This window comes from Topomyia yanbarensis, chromosome 1 (genome assembly GCF_030247195.1).
Source record: "Topomyia yanbarensis strain Yona2022 chromosome 1, ASM3024719v1, whole genome shotgun sequence".
Taxonomy (NCBI): Eukaryota; Metazoa; Arthropoda; class Insecta; order Diptera; family Culicidae; genus Topomyia; species Topomyia yanbarensis.
Genome location: NC_080670.1, coordinates 74,556,004 through 74,572,432, shown reverse-complemented (window position 1 = coordinate 74,572,432; position 16,429 = coordinate 74,556,004). Strand labels below are relative to the sequence as shown.

Genomic DNA, 16,429 nt, shown 5'->3' with positions numbered 1-16,429 from the left:
TCATTTGTGACGTCAGCAGGGCCGTCGAGAGCGGCGGCGGGCCCCAAGGCTAGTGTTACTGACGGGCCCTTCTCAACTTACTTATTTGAATCTTGATTAGAGGACTTGTATATATTCATTCATATATCAAACTATGTTGATGTTGCTAAAATTGCTATGGCTACGTGTTTTTCAATTAGCGGGTTCCCGGGTACTCTTTTGCCCTGTTAAAAATGTACACAATGGTTAACAACCTTATTAGAGGTATATGGAGATAATCCGTGTATTCGCACCACGTTTGTGTCATCGCCTTTATATATACAGAGGTACTGACTTCATGTTGCCACATTCAATGATATATTTAATTTTGCGCAATAAACGCGTCTACTTGATTATTAGTCTGAAAAATAATCAGTACACTATGTCCAACTATGAAATTGTAAGGTATAGACATTGATCATCTTTACCTCCATTTGCAAATTTGATATTTTTAACTTCTCCAACAGGTGATTTTAAGGGACACCTCGTAAACAGGAATACAGTTTCACCACAGTACGGCCATTTTCCGCTTTGATCGTCATTCATTTTTATTCACGTTCGACACAGTAGGTTGAAGTAAGGGAGACTGGGGCTAGTTGGCGGGATTTTTTGGTTTCAATTTTTATCGCCGATTTTTTTAAAGTGTTTGATGCATTGTCTCCATTTTTAGAGACAAAAATATGTGACGCGGAAAACCCGCTGACTTACCCCGGCCCCGGGGTAAGTTGGCGGTATGTGAGTATACGCCAAAAACTAAGCAATCAAATGGAGATTCAATTACTTCAAGGGTCCTTTTGAAACGTGCTGAATGTCTTTTCGAGAAAACTGTATATGAACCGACATTTGCTATTATATTTCAGTTTCAATACCCCGGAATTTTGACTTTGACGCGTATTCCCTATACAAAAGAAAATTTTCGAAATTTTTTATGCAATTGGCCGGAATAAATGTCTCCTACATTGGCGAGATACACAAGAAAAAGATTTTCTTACTTTGGAGTGAATTCCAGAAATAAAAATATTTCATGATTTTATTGCACTGTAAATAGTACCGCCAACTTATCCCACGTGCAGCACCGCCAACTTGCCTCAACCGCATATTTTATTAAAAATTATTTAAAAAATTACTTTTGTTTGTGGATAGATGTAATATCTATACGGATGCTCTTTTCACGCGCTGTCGAAAAATATAATCATTCGGGAAATAGATTTAAAATCACTCTAAATAACGCAAAGCATTTAAAATTTAGAACATTTACGTGGTATACTCGAAAACACAATATCACCCACAACTTCCACCAAACAAATCGTTTTGCAACAAAAACACATTGGATAACGGGTTTTACCTAACTTGAGGTACACAAGAAGAGCCACCGCTATATGTCTAATTGAAACAGAGAAAAAGGGATTCCGCCAACTAACCTCAACCGCCAACTAGCCCCGGGCTCCCCTACGATATTTTGCTTCTGTGGTTTAGACAAAATGATACACGGGTAGATTTATCTGTTGGTAGCGGTGGAGCAGTTTTTAGCTTTTGTTGTTAGCAAGAATAAGGTAGCAAATTCAGCTCGTAATTCTCGTTTAACCCTACAACGGTTTCGTAACTTTTTCTATACGTAAACGGTTTTGTGGGGTACATTCGTACCCCAGAATTAAAACCGTTCTAATATGCCTAGTTTTTATTGAATTTATATATTTGTAAATATTATTAAATTGCCTTTTGAACAAATAGTAAATAATTCAAAAACCGACCAAAAAGTGCATTTATTCCGATGCTTGTTTGAACACCAAATACAAATACAATACAAATAGTAAATATACAGCAATATGCAGTAACGAAGTTAAAATAGGCGATGAAGGAACAGACCAGTGCATTGTACGTTCCAGAACTTGGGCTACAGAAGATGAGGAATTGAGTTGTGCGTAGTACATATTATATACAAATCATATTTTGACATCAAAACCAAAAAATACGATTACGATCCAAGCGCCTTTTCTAGTTACTTTGCTGTAGTAGCATTATTAAATCAAATAACAGATTTAATTGTTCAGCAATGTTGAAGCCTATACAAATTCACGCAAGTTACTATGTATCGATATTTTGCTTATAAAAAAGATATAATAAATTTTCCGAATTATATACACATGATAAAACACTAACGTAAACGGTTTTGTGGGGTACATTTGTACCCCAGACAAATTTTAAGCAGGCACTGTTAGGTTATTTAAGTGAAACAAATAGGTTGCACCAGCTTTAATGGAAGTTTAATAATCAAATTGATTTATGATAAAGTTTGCTTGCAGTTAAAATAAACCGTAACGGAATAACAGGGATTGCAAATAGCTCTGGGGTACAAATGTACCCCAGAAAATTTTCTAATCATAGCTTTTATGAAGGTTTTTTTGGAAAGGAATGTGATGTTTTAATGTAGAAGTCGGTTTTAATACGCTGTTGGAATATACAGTAATAGACAAAAAATGACACAGAACGCAGTAATAAGGAATTAAACGCAAATAAAACAACTGCGAGTACAGCGGGCAAACGACTGCTAGTACTGGTGACTGAATTGAACTGATTTGATTTCCTTATTTGGCACATAGCAATTGGCTTCTTATGGATATCACAAACATCTCTAGCGACGCCCAAAATTAGTGTTCCATCTTAACACAAAGCATTTTTGGCGAAAAATTATTTTAACGTGCTATAAAAATACAAATATACAAATAAAAATTTATTTCAATTACCGGTTAATTAAGGTCAGTCTACCTACTCATCCCTCCCGGAGTCCAAGCTAAAATCGTTCCGCCATAGATCCCCGGCAAAAACTAGCCCCACTGTGGATAAATTGTGTTGCTATTGTTTTTTTGGAAATGTTCTTTGAGACCAGCTATTCGAGAAGTGAAACAATTACTAAAAGTGAAAAAGGTGCTCAATGTGGCAGGAGCTAATATCCTACAATTGCACCATATAAAACATTAATCACAGTCATTCGTTACGCGAAACAACATACAACACGCCAACGAATGCGGCAACGTTAACTAAAGCATCCCCGTATATATAGACAACGGCTCTAAACAGGTGCGCTTACACGATTTATCTCTGCCCACTCCTGACATGGCGATAAAAAAAAAGTTTATACCAAGGTACGGAGAAATGGATTTAATAACATTGAGGAACATTTTCCAGGGTAATTCCAAACCTTTTCCTGTGGTGAGAATGCTTGTGAACAAACTAATTCCTTTTTACAAAACCATTTTATGCATATTAACCGAACATGGAACATCTCATCAGACAACACCGGTTATGCACCCAGGGCAGATTCCTATGCGCAAATTCTCCAAAAAACACTGCACCACCTAAAACATTGTACAGAAGTAGCTAAGAAAAGTCCGCCTACTATAACCGCTAACAGCACATCGTTATCTTATGCCAAACCACAAAAAGCTTCAAAACCAAGATTTGTGGATCTTACAGAAACAAATATTCACTCAATAAAATACTCCCAGTGTCTGCAATCCAACAACCGGTACCACCAGTAAAGAAACGAACGCAGAAGAGGACGGATACGTCCGTGTGCTTGCATTTCTGTTTGGCGCTGTTCTCTTCGAAAATACATTGAATTGGCTTCTGAACGTTTTGTAAAGTATTCTGCCAATTCAAACAAAAAACTCGGTTTTGTTGACCTAGTACATAAAGTAGACAACTCCTCTAAGAACGTTTGTTTTAACAAATGTTAAATATATCGTCGGTTGTCACGATAAAGATGGACACGTCTATCGATACCAGGACACATGTTAGTGAACTTGGGTGATTCGTAGTTATACTGCCTAAGCTCGACCCTCATTAACAGAAGACAAAGATTAAGCCCGTACGATATTAAGCCTGTTCTAATGACCCTGCCACTTCTAGTTTTCCGATCTGTTTACTTCACATCCTTGCTCTCACTTGAGTACTATGGCTCTAATTTTCATAAATTTCCCTACCCAGTAATCTCTAGCTAACTGAATGTCGTTAAAATGTAAAAAGAAAATGTGACTAACATAGTCGAAATAAAAAAAGTTAAATATAAAATAAAGCTCTGGTATTCACAATTTCGAATTCTCAAGTTATTAGATTAAAATGTCTTTCAAATTTTTCTCCGCTTTCATCATATGACAATTTAATAGGATGAATAATTACAAAGAAATTACAATTCTTATTTTTCTTGCTCTTCTATGAATACCAGACGTTTTCACCCATCTTCCGGATAAAAATTCGGGCCCCCAAACGCGACCCGGGCCCCAGGGCAATTGCCCCGGCTGACCCCCCCTCTCATCGGGCCTGGACGTCAGCGTAAAGTATTCAATTATTCGGAAAATGCTTTCCAACGCTACGCATTGCATACATACAGGACATTTTGCAGGTCACTAGAAGATGTTCATTTTACCAATGTTCATTTTACCCTCACGCTATAAACGTGTCTCATTTTTGGACATGTTTTGAAATCAAAAATATTGTTTGAAAAAATGCGTTTATACCGAATATTTTCACCAAATGTGTACAAAACATGCCTAACAAGAAACATATAGAGTGGTTTAATAGAGAAATCAAAAATTTAAAAAATCTTTCTGCACACACAATCTACAAAAAATATAACAGCGAAGATAACTTAATAAACTATTTAAATCTATGCGATCAATTGAACCTTGCCATTGATATCGCGTTTGTAGAGTACAATACAAGAACAGAACGCAATATAAAAACTTGCCCAAAAAACTTCTTTAATTACATAAAAACTAAAATTAAATCGGATTATTTCCCAACAGAAATGCATCTTGATGGAAAGATAGGCGATAACTCAGAGGAAATCTGCAATCTTTTTGCAACATTCTTCCAAGAAGTTTACACTACATTTTCGGAGAAGGATCGAGAGCGTGAATACTTTTCATTTCTCCCAGAACTTTCAAGAGATATTCACATTAAACAGATAAAAGTACATACAATCATGGATGCCTTAAAAAACTTAGATAGCTCTAAAAGCCCTGGACCTGATGGCGTTCCACCGGTATTTTTAAAAACATTGTCAATGGAAATAACCGTTACTTTCTTTTGGCTTTTTAACATGTCTCTAGAATCAGGTTGTTTTCCTAAAACGTGGAAAGGCTCTTTCCTAGTTCCAATTTTTAAAAATGGTAAAAAATCCGATGTGCGTAACTATCGTGGAATAGCTATCGTCTCGTGCATTCTCAAGATTTTCGAGGCAATTCTAGAGAAAATTTTCAATAGGACGTAAGTAACATTGAGAGCCTCTCTTTGTTTACTTTCTCTTTCGTTTGTTACTACGTCATTACAACACTTTGAACTAATTTTCCAGTATATATCGAAAGCCGACGGTTTTTACTAGAATATTATGCAAAGAGTAGAGTAGTAAATGTTGAAATGAAATGAGTAATGAACAGAAGAGAAAGACCCCAAAGAGAATCTCTCATTGTTACTTACGTCCTATTCAAAATTTTCTCTAGAATTGTTAATGAAAATTTATTTCACCAAATCAAGAACAATTACTCATGTGCTACATGGTTTTTTCAAAGGGCGTTCTACAAGTACAAATCTACTCGAGTTCATTAACTACACACTAACAGCAACTACGTAGAAGCTCTTTATACAGATTTTAGCAAAGCATTTGATCGCATTGACATACCCATGTTACTTTTTAAATTAGAAAAAATAGGGTCTGAACCAGGACTTCTTACATGGGTACAATCATATCTTACAAATCGTGAACAAAAAAGGGATAAAATCAATCCCAATTCAAGTTACATCAGGAGTCTCATTTGAGCCTGCTATTCTTTATTTTATTTGTTAACGACATTTCCTTCATTCTAAAAAATGTAAAAGTTCTTATATATGCTGATGATATGAATCTGTTTTCTAGAAATAAGAAATGGTAAGAATTTTCAGACATTTCAATACGAAGTAAATATGTTTTATACATGGTGTAATAAAAGCCTTCTAAAACTGAATGTAAAAAAATGTAATTCCATAACATTGAGTAGAAAGAATAATATACAGAACAATAGAATCTTATTGGGAAATCAACAAGTAGAAAAGTGTGATAGAATAAGAAATCTAGGAGTTATCATAGATTCCAAAATAACATTCCTAGATCATTACAACACAATAATTAACAAAGCAAACAGCACACTAGGTTTTATTAAACACTTCAGCTATAATTTCCAAGATCCCTACACAATAAAAACATTATATGTAGGCTATGTGCGTCCAACACTAGCATATTGTAGTATAGTTTAATCGCTTTTTCAGCAACGCATGCAAACCGGAAAGAATCAGTTCAAAAGCAGTTTGCTCTTCGTAAACTAGGTTGGACTGGACTACATTTGCCATGGCTCTATCCCATTTGGTATAATGTCATTTGGCATAATGCCCTTTGGCATAATACTATTTGGCATAATGACCATTTGGCATAATGACCATTTGGCATAATGACCATTTGGCATAATGTCAATTTGGCATAATAGACATTTGGCATAAAGGTTATTTATCATAATGGTAATTTGGCATAATGCCATTTGGCATAAGGGTGATTTAGCATAACCAATTAGCACCCCGCATTTGCTGAATGTGCGCCAACAAGGAGAATGCCTATGCATTATGAGTGCAGGGAGAATGGTGATTGACGGTCCAGGAAAGATCAACCGGGTCTGCAATATATTCAACTAGTTTATTTCGTCTGCGTTTTACTATCGAGGGGAGCACTGCATCTTCCCTTTGGCGTTTGCTCTGATGACAAGCAAATCAGAATCTCTCTATACAGCAGTATTGTCCAAGCTTATCGAAATTGCTGATGAGATCGACGTTGAATTGCATCCAGAAGTGATTTTAACAGATTTGGAAAGGCTCTTATCAATGCGTTTGCCGAAGAGTTCCCTGGTTCAAGGCATAATGGATGTTTTTTTTTTTTTCATTTAAGCATGAACTGGTGGAAATATATCCAACAAAATCGTTTGTTACAGATTTTCAACAAAAATGAAAACTATTTTAATACATACAAAAAACCTGTTTTAATGCACCTAGCGGTTCAATTGTGCATTTCTCATTTCTATAAACTACGGCTCGGTGGCAGGTTATTTTCAAAATAACTGTCCATTACATTCTTAGAACACTTTGCACTTAAGTCCATTACATTCTTAGAACACTTTGCACTTATTCGCAATGGCTTGCCAGCCACGAACTTGATGAGATACGTGTCGACGGTGAAACACTTGAAACAAAAAAAAATATCATACTTAATAAGCCTAATAAGCATTAGTTCAATGTTATCTGCTTGCTAACTCATTTTGTCATGCGGTGGTGGGTGTGTGAGGAGGGCGAAAATCCCACGAACGAACGACTCCCCAGCTTAATTTGTTATGGTTTGTGATATGGTGGTGGTTTAAAGATGATGGGGTTGGGGGGGGGGAGCTTATGAGGGCTGGGTGGGGTGTTGGTCTGAGGGGTGATTTAAGGGAATTCATATCCTTTCTATATGAGAAAAGCAAAAATATACAAAAATCAAAAAAAAAGTAAATTTTTGTCCTTTTTTTAGTTTGCATCAAATCTCGAAGTTTTATGCACCTTAAAGACATCTGACATCAAAAATAAAAATTCTATTTTCAATATTTCCTATAGTTTATATGGGAAATTTCTGTGTGGTCGCACTCTTAAACCCGTCATTCCGGAACCAGAATTCCGATCGATACAAAATTCAATAGCAGCCGATGGGAAGGTTGCACTTTTCATTTGAGACTAAGTTTGGGACAGCCATCTCTGAGAAAAATGAGTGACATTTTTTACACATACTTTTTCCGATTTCGACGAACTGAGTCACTCAGGCCCTCCGGCCCGGAATTAGATTGACGATTTTCAGAGTAATTGCATAACCTTTCTATATGAGAAAGGCAAAACACAGGCTCTCGCATTTTTACCTGTCGAAAAAAGATCTGACGCCTACGCAAACATCAAATCATCAGCACCGACTGAACTTACTGGATTTTTCAAGTATGTTGAAGAATATTATGTGTTAGGCAAATCCAGACTAACAACAAAACCAGGTCGAGTACATACAACGGAACCTTTGTATCCTCCTGATCTTTGGTCGGTGTACCGAAACGTGAAAGATGAAATCCCACCAACCAAATTGAAGCATGGCGCGGTCATTGGAATCGTCTGGTGGGTCGCAGTGCTGGTCTGATGCATATCATCGAAGAACTGAAACTAGAGGAAAAATTTATCGCTTCACAAATCTTGGGGCATATGTCACTTACCTCCGAGAAGAAGCGTCGTACCAAAAATCAGATAATTAATGCGAAACTGTGCAAAATCGTTACGAACTTAGAAAATTTTGATACTATTGATTATCTTCAAGCAATAGCAGCAAATCTGGGCTTGCAATAAATTAAATTAAATTTTCTAAACCCTATGACGGTGAATACGAATAAAATCATTAAATATAATTTATTTTGTTTTAATTTGCACATAAACTATTGGAAGAAACAGAACCAGAACAAATGCTTAGTTTACTGAATTTATTTACACAAGGATTTTAAAAGTAAAATTTGCTTTGAGTAAGATATCATAAATTGTGGAAATATGAAATTAGGGATTTGCAAACTTTCACATTAAAGAACAGCTCATAATTAAAAAAAGGATGAATTTTCAGTAAAGTATGTCATTTATCTTTCAATAATTAGGATAAGTACAGACTAGATAGTTCGGTATAAATCATTGATGATTTTTCCTTCTTTTAAACATGAGCTGTTCTTAAATAGAAAGATTGTCAAGATTTTTATTTAAAATTTACTTTTTTACGTTTTAACGACATTCAATTAGCTAGAGATTACTGGGTAGGGAAAGTTATGAAACTTAGAGCCATAGTACTTAAGTGAGAGCAAGGATGTGAAGTAAACAGATCGGAAAGTTAGAAGTGGCAGGGTCATTAGAACAGGCTTAATATCATGCGGGCTTAATTTTTGCCTTCTGATAATGAGGGTCGAGCTTAGGCAGAATAACTACGAATCACCCGAGTTCACTATCATGTGTCCTGATAAAGGTAGACCTCCGGTTGTCACGGTAAAGATATATACGTCTACCTTTATCAGGACACATGATAGTGAACGAATGAACGACTCCCCAGCTTAATTTGTTATGCTTTGTGATATGGTGGTGGTTTAAAGATGATGGGGTTGGGGGGGAGCTTATGAGGGCTGGGTGGGGTGTTGGTCTGAGGGGTGATTTAAGGGGATTCATGTCCTTTCTATATGAGAAAAGCAAAAATATACAAAAATCAAAAAAAAAAGTAAATTTTTGTCCTTTTTTTTTAGTTTGCATCAAATCTCGAAGTTTTATGCACCTTAAAGACATCTGGCATCAAAAATAAAAATTCTATTTTCAATATTTCCTATAGTTTATATGGGAAATTTCTGTGTGGTCGCACTCTTAAACCCGTCATTCCGGAACCAGAATTCCGATCGATACAAAATTCAATAGCAGCCGATGGGAAGGTTGCACTTTTCATTTGAGACTAAGTTTGGGACAGCCATCTCTGAGAAAAATGAGTGACATTTTTTACACATACGCACATAGACACACATATTTTTTCCGATCTCGACGAACTGAGTCACTCAGGCCCTCCGGCGGTTGTCACGGTAAAGATAGATACGTCTACCTTTATCAGGACACATGATAGTGAACTCGAGTGATTCGTAGTTATTCTACCTAAGCTCGACCCTCATTATCAGAAGGCAAAAATTAAGCCCGCATGATATTAAGCCTGTTCTAATGACCCTGCCACTTCTAGCTTTCCGATCTGTTTACTTCACATCCTTGCTCTCACTTGAGTACTATGGCTCTAAGTTTCATAACTTTCCCTACCCAGTAATCTCTAGATAATTGAATGTCGTTAAAACGTAAAAAAGAAAAATGTGACTAACATAGTCGAAAAAAAATAATTAAAATTTACATAAGTAGAATGAAATCCTTAGATGCAAACTTGTCGTTAATGCAATGTTCACTTTGCCAAATAAAAAATATACCAAATAGAATTATGCCAAATGGCGTTATGCCAAATAGTCTTTATGCCAAATGGTCATTATGCCAAGTCACCTTTATGCCAACTGACTATTATGCCAAATAACCATTATGCCAAATAACAATTATGCCAAATGGTCATTATGCCATATGACATTATGCCAAATGTCATTATCCCATATCACATTATGCCAAATGGGGTAGAACCATTTGCCATCTTATGAAGCACGGTGCATGCTAATTGACATTCAAACCTTGAAAGATCGTCGTGAATTTTCTATGGTATCATTTGTAAACGAAATTGTATCACATCGTATTGATTCAATCGAACTATTATCGAAACTAAATTTTTATGCTCCTTCTCGACAACTACGTAACCGCAGTATCTTTTGTACAATTCGCCATCGTACTAATTATGCCAAGTTGCCTTTAAAGCAAATGATGAATATTTACAACAAGCATTGCGAAAGCATTGACTTTACTATGTCGAAAACAAAACTTAAGCAGCAGTTTAAAATAAATAAAAATTTTAACTAGTGTTAAGTTAGTTTAATAATTACTGTAAGAAACCGGTCTACATCTGATTGACGACTTGAGATAAATAAATTAATAGATTGTAGTATCTCAATCACCTGTTAGTTAGAAAACAATGACCATGCTTAACGTGTTCATTTTACCACCATTTCTCCTAATGGTAATGGTAACACAGCATATTTTGCAATTTAACTTTATTTTATCGTTTGCTCAATAGTGTAAATTGTTGCAATCTCACATACGGTAGACGGTCACAAAATTTATTTTTCATTTGCTCAATCGAAAGCCTTATGCCAAATCGTCGCTGTTGTGCTATCTTATGACAAACCTCATTTTGGAGCAAACCGAGTTAGATATGCCACATTCCTTGTCCGAAAAATCTCTACAAGGTGGCGTTTCCAGAATTTTGAAATTCTACTTGGTTAGCAATAGCGAGAAATTGATGGGAAATTGTGAGTTTTACATTTCTTACAAAATAAATGTATAGGATTTTTGCTTCAAATCACTGTATCTTGGAATTGGCGCAATATATATTGAAGTTTTAGATGATTTTAGGTGTAAGAATGTCTTAGGAATGGCATAATAATTTTTAAAAGAGTAGTACATGCATTGTGAGGAAAAAGCAGTTTTACTTTTAAACTGGTAATATTGCATGTTTGGCAATACTGTAACCAAAAATAACTTTTTTTTCTAGATTTCTTGACCAATATTCTCTAAAATGCATTTCGCCGATTATTTCCAGACTAAATTAGGCCGAGGATATGAATAAAAGTTAATAATTGATGCTTTATTTGTATGGGAAATTCTGTTCATGCAAATTTTAACATTAATATACACTTATGACTTCTGAGATTAATACAGAAGAGAACGAGGCATGTATTGTCTTTCCTGAGTTGTTTCGACCATCTATAATTTTATAGATATTTAAAAATCGTTTCTCTCGAAATGTGCTAAATGGCGCTTGTCATAAAATAGCACAACAGTGACAAATATGAACTTGTTCAGGGGCTTCTGGTTTACTCACTAAAATTTTAAGGCACTGATTAGAAAATATATGAAAAATCGACAATGGAAACAATAATTTCAGTAAAAAATGCCAGTCTCATCATATGCATCCCATGTTCCTCAGATAGTCAGTCGATCATGATCATCTTCCCCTTCAGCCATCCCAAAACCTGTGGAAGCAGCGGGTCAGTATTACCATAACAATTTGAATCGCTAAATAAGATAGTCCATCAAAACTCATTGTGCGTCTCGCTTACCGTGCACTTCATTTCACTACCCAGTCAAAAAGGGCAAGTTGCTGGCTAACGGGGGGCTATTTGCCAACTCGGAAGCGCTAATTGCCCTTCAATTTGCCAGTAAATTGCTGGCAATTAGGGGGCTATTTCAAATGCAACATTTGGGCGATTTGCGCCGTCATGTTTTGCCACCCAACCCGCCCTTAATCGCCCACGGAACGCACCATTTAATCGCCCTTAGTTACCTAATATGAAAATTAAAAATAATGCTTATTTTCGGATTCATTATCTACTCACATATACTTACCAGTATACTAGGTAATTACCACCAAAATATAGGAAGAATCAATGGTGAAATTGGTATTGCACTTCAAAACATATCACAATCTGACGTTCATTAAGACTTTAGGTCAGAGATCTTGTTCTACTATACATACACACGATTCCACAATTTCCCACATCCGTTGGCTAAATGAAGTGCACCAGACAAATAAAGTACAAGTGAAAACACACCAATTGTTCAAAAAACAATTTTAAGCTTAAACCAAACATAAACCGCCATATTTGAAAAACGCGAAAAACAACCAAGTCCATTTCAGCCGCCAGAAAATTTGTCTAGGTATTGAAATTGCCTTTAAATCGCATTCGCAAATTGCATTTGTTCCGAGGGGCAATTAGCACAGGCGAGTTGAGTCAAACGTCAAACTTTTTAAATCGCCTGACCATGTTCGTCCGCATTTTTTGACGGGGTACCTACATACCGAAGCTAAGAAATATGTAGTTCGAAACAGTCAAATGTGAATACTGTAAATAAATGTTATGCTATAGAGTAGGACTTTTCAGTATTGTGTGGACTGGAAGCAGGCCCGTAGCCAGGATTTTGTTTCGGGAGGGGCTTGAAAATTATTGCATAAATGTATAAATTCTGATGACTTGAGATAGTCACAGTAAACTGAATGTAATTATGAAATGTTCTTAGTGAAAACAATTCCATAACTAAGACAATAGACACTAAAAACCCTAAAAATATGTTGTCTGTTACAAGAAAAGCTATAGTGCATCGACGAATTAAATTTGATTATTATTAGTTTATAAGTTAGAAATTTCTCTCAAGATTCATCAAGAGATCAAAGTATTTAGGGCTGATTGAAAATGCTACGCATTCTAGACTACACGTTTACAAGGTGTAGAAGACGCTAAATTGGAATGAGTACAAAAATATCCAAAAACCCGCCTAACGAAACTTTACACGCATTTGCTAAACAGGAGAACGAAACCAACGTCAAGGTTGTCTCCATGGATAGGAATATATCAGTGTGAAATCCAAGTTTATCGTTGCAAAGAATGTCCGAACAAAGTGAACTTCAACTCCTATTTTCATGATCAGGCTACTATTACTAGTTCTGTGACTTCATCCGAAGTATGCGTAATTATAATCCTGAGAAAAACACATGTTTTTTCATTTGACTCTCGTGGGGAATGGGTTAAACGCTATCTTCGACAATATTATCAGGCAACTGAGAATAACTATCTATTTATTTATTTAAGTAGATTCTTTTTAGATACTTTCATATCATTGGACTTATGAATTAAAAATATCGTAGACTGATTTTCCTAGAAACTATAGTAAAAGTCAAAATGTAAAGTGAGTGCAAAAAACTACTGATTCCACTACAATGCAAGAATAAGTTCATTAGCTCATTGACGTTCAGAATTTTGCAAAACCGTTGGAACTTGAGAAGATTACCTAGATTAAGTAAATATTATATTTGAACATTTGAAGGTATTATTTCGGATTTCATGGGTTTTTGGACAATGTAAAATATATATTTCAATGATTTAATCTACTAATGAAAACTACCCAGAATTTAATCTACTGAGCGAAACTGCTCAGAACTTGTTCACTAATCGAAAGAAAATTACTTAGCACTGATTCTGAATGCTTCTAATTTACGTAAAATTAGGTAAATATATCACCACCAAAATAACTAGAAACTATAAACACAAGTGAGCTTAATAATTTCAGCATCACTTGCTTCCGACACATGGAAGAGAACACATCGCACTTACATCTAATTTTCAAAAGAGGCTTTCTTTTAGAGTTGTCTGTTTTCAAATCACAGCAAATTATCCGTTTCCTGTGAAACTTTTGCAAAACTTTATGTCAATTCGTCAATTTTGACTTTATGTTTGCGAATGTCTGATTTGTTCCTTGCTTCTCGCTCTCAATAATTATCCTTCCGAATGGATTCCATTTCTCCCAAATATGACATTAATCTGCGAGTAAGCGATATCCGATCTTGTAGCGGAACATTGATGTTCTCATCGTCCATATATAGGAGGATCTTAATTATAGCATTGTCACTTTCAACCATGTGTTTTAAGTTGTTCGAAATGAATGGTTTTATCTGGGCTAATTTGTTGAGCGCTAAATGCCTGACATGGTAGAACTCGCTTCCGAAAGTCCAACCTCCATTTACACCTTCAGGAAATGTTCCACATTATGAATACTCGGTCCTAAGCGAATCATCAATAATTTTATAATCACCGTATTTGGCTGGAGCACCACTTCTTGCTTCTCGACAGATTACTACAGCAACAATTATAGTAACAGTTTCTTTTATTCTTTAGGCAAGACACACAATATAAAAGTTACTAATTTTATCGTTCGCGTCGCACTGGCTCGAGCAAAAGCATAAAGTGACTGAATTTCGTGGCCATTGCCTTTGGTGGTTAGAAATAGCCTTCTTCAACTTTTTCTCAAAGATTTGTTCAAACCAAATGAGCAACAAATTTTGTTAAACATCGCCGGTTTTTGAAATTCATTTTTGAAAAATTTCGGGAGGGGCTTTAGCCCCCTAGCCCCCCCTCTGGCTACGTGCCTGACTGGAAGTGTCCAAGGAAGGTGGAAAAGAACACCCTTTTGGTGGCCTGTGTGGGGCTAGCCGAGTTTGTTTCGTTTTTCTGTGTGGGTGCTGTTCGTTCGCCTTGTGTCTAGTGTTTCACTGTTGAACTTGTGTGACGACCAGATCTCACAGCGTAAACTGGGGAAACATTTACATGAAAAATATTTTGTAAGTGTTGTTATGTGTTGCCTCCTCTTTCTCACACGTGTTTAGAATAGGGTGCTTTCAAAAATTCTTTTTTGACATTAAATATCTTACCTGAATAAGCCTCCAATCAACAGGCAATCTTCATGAAAGCTTATTTAACTTTTCGCGTGTATGGATCAGTGCACTGTGTATTTAGTTCTAAAGTGTATCTGTAAAGGGTATTTTTCGGCTTATCAGTCGTGAATTAGACAGCGAAAACAACTATATTGTTTTTACTTCCAACGTTTCTATGGCTTTATTCCACCTTTATCAAGGATTAAAAATGTTGTTGTTTTCTTGTTATGTTAAGATTTGTTGAAAAAGTGAACCGTCCTAATATTTTGTCAGTGTCGGACGGTTCACTTTTTCAACAAATCTTAACATAACAAGAAAACAACAAAATTTTTAATCTTTGATAAAGGTGGAATAAAGCCATCGAAACGTTGGAAGTTAAAACAATATAGTCTAATTCACGACTGATAAGCCGAAAAATACCCTTTATAAATAAGTTCGACAGTCAAGAGACATTTTCAATTACTCTAAAGTGTATCTTTAGTTACAGCGAGTTCTCATTATTTGCAACTATAGTTAAATGCTATAATATGGAAATTCAAATGGAAACAAGCTCACCTTTATGTAGGACGTTTGCGTAATGTTCTAAATAAGCGGCGTTCAGTGCAGGATTAAGCGCAGTATTGAATGTGGGAACCCCGAATGGTAGGTGAAGTGGGAAGGTATTTTTCTGAAACTCTAGCAGATTCGGATACAGGGCAGTAGGCTTCTTCGGCGAATCTGGTCCGCTTTGAATAATGAGCGGGGAGACAGGTGGAGTCTTGGGCCCACTGCTGCAATATTCCGTTGATGTCGACGAAGGTGTCGAAGAACTGGGCTGAGATGTGTGCATATCAGAAAGCTGCTTTAAAACACTGCTCTGAACTAATTGCTGTTGGTGGTGGAAAAGCATCTGCTGTTGTTCTGCTTGCTGATGCAGAATGTCGTCTATTCTAAATGACGATTTCCGTTTCGATGATCCCATTTCCATTGATCACTGCCACTCTATGTGGCTTAGTTAGTATATAAACGACCACAACACAGTTTATTTTCACAAATGTCACCTTTTTTGGCACAATCTATTCGTTGGACTTTTTCTCCGATTGCAGCTGCATCAATGTTCGTTGAACTAACGTTTTGATAATAGTATCCGGAAAATTTCGACAAGTTTTGTATCAGCAGCAATCCACACGAATGAGCATATCACAAAACGCACTGTTCACCTCGTTCGATACTTCACTGTGACTAACCGCGTTTTATCAGTTTCTATCATATATATTAAACCGTTTATTAGGAATCAAATTTTGGGCGATAAGGATAAATAAACGTGGTGATTGTATGCAGATAAAGACTAATACATTGGTGTATCGTTTCGTGAATTGATGGGTGGTGGTGGCGACCTAAAAGATTTGTTTTTGAACATTTGTG

The 16,429-nt window shown here is 36.0% G+C and overlaps 1 protein-coding gene across 1 annotated transcript in view; it reads right to left on the bottom strand.

The window, feature by feature from the left end:
- Nucleotides 1–16,229, bottom strand: part of LOC131677951 (hematopoietically-expressed homeobox protein Hhex) — a 79,504-nt gene extending 63,275 nt beyond the window's left edge. The window contains exon 1 of the mRNA XM_058958054.1: nt 15,581–16,229. Coding sequence (XP_058814037.1) covers nt 15,581–15,992 — 412 coding nt within the window. The 5' untranslated portion in view covers nt 15,993–16,229. The remainder of the gene's footprint in view (nt 1–15,580) is intronic.
- Between the last annotated feature and the right edge of the window lie 200 nt (nt 16,230–16,429).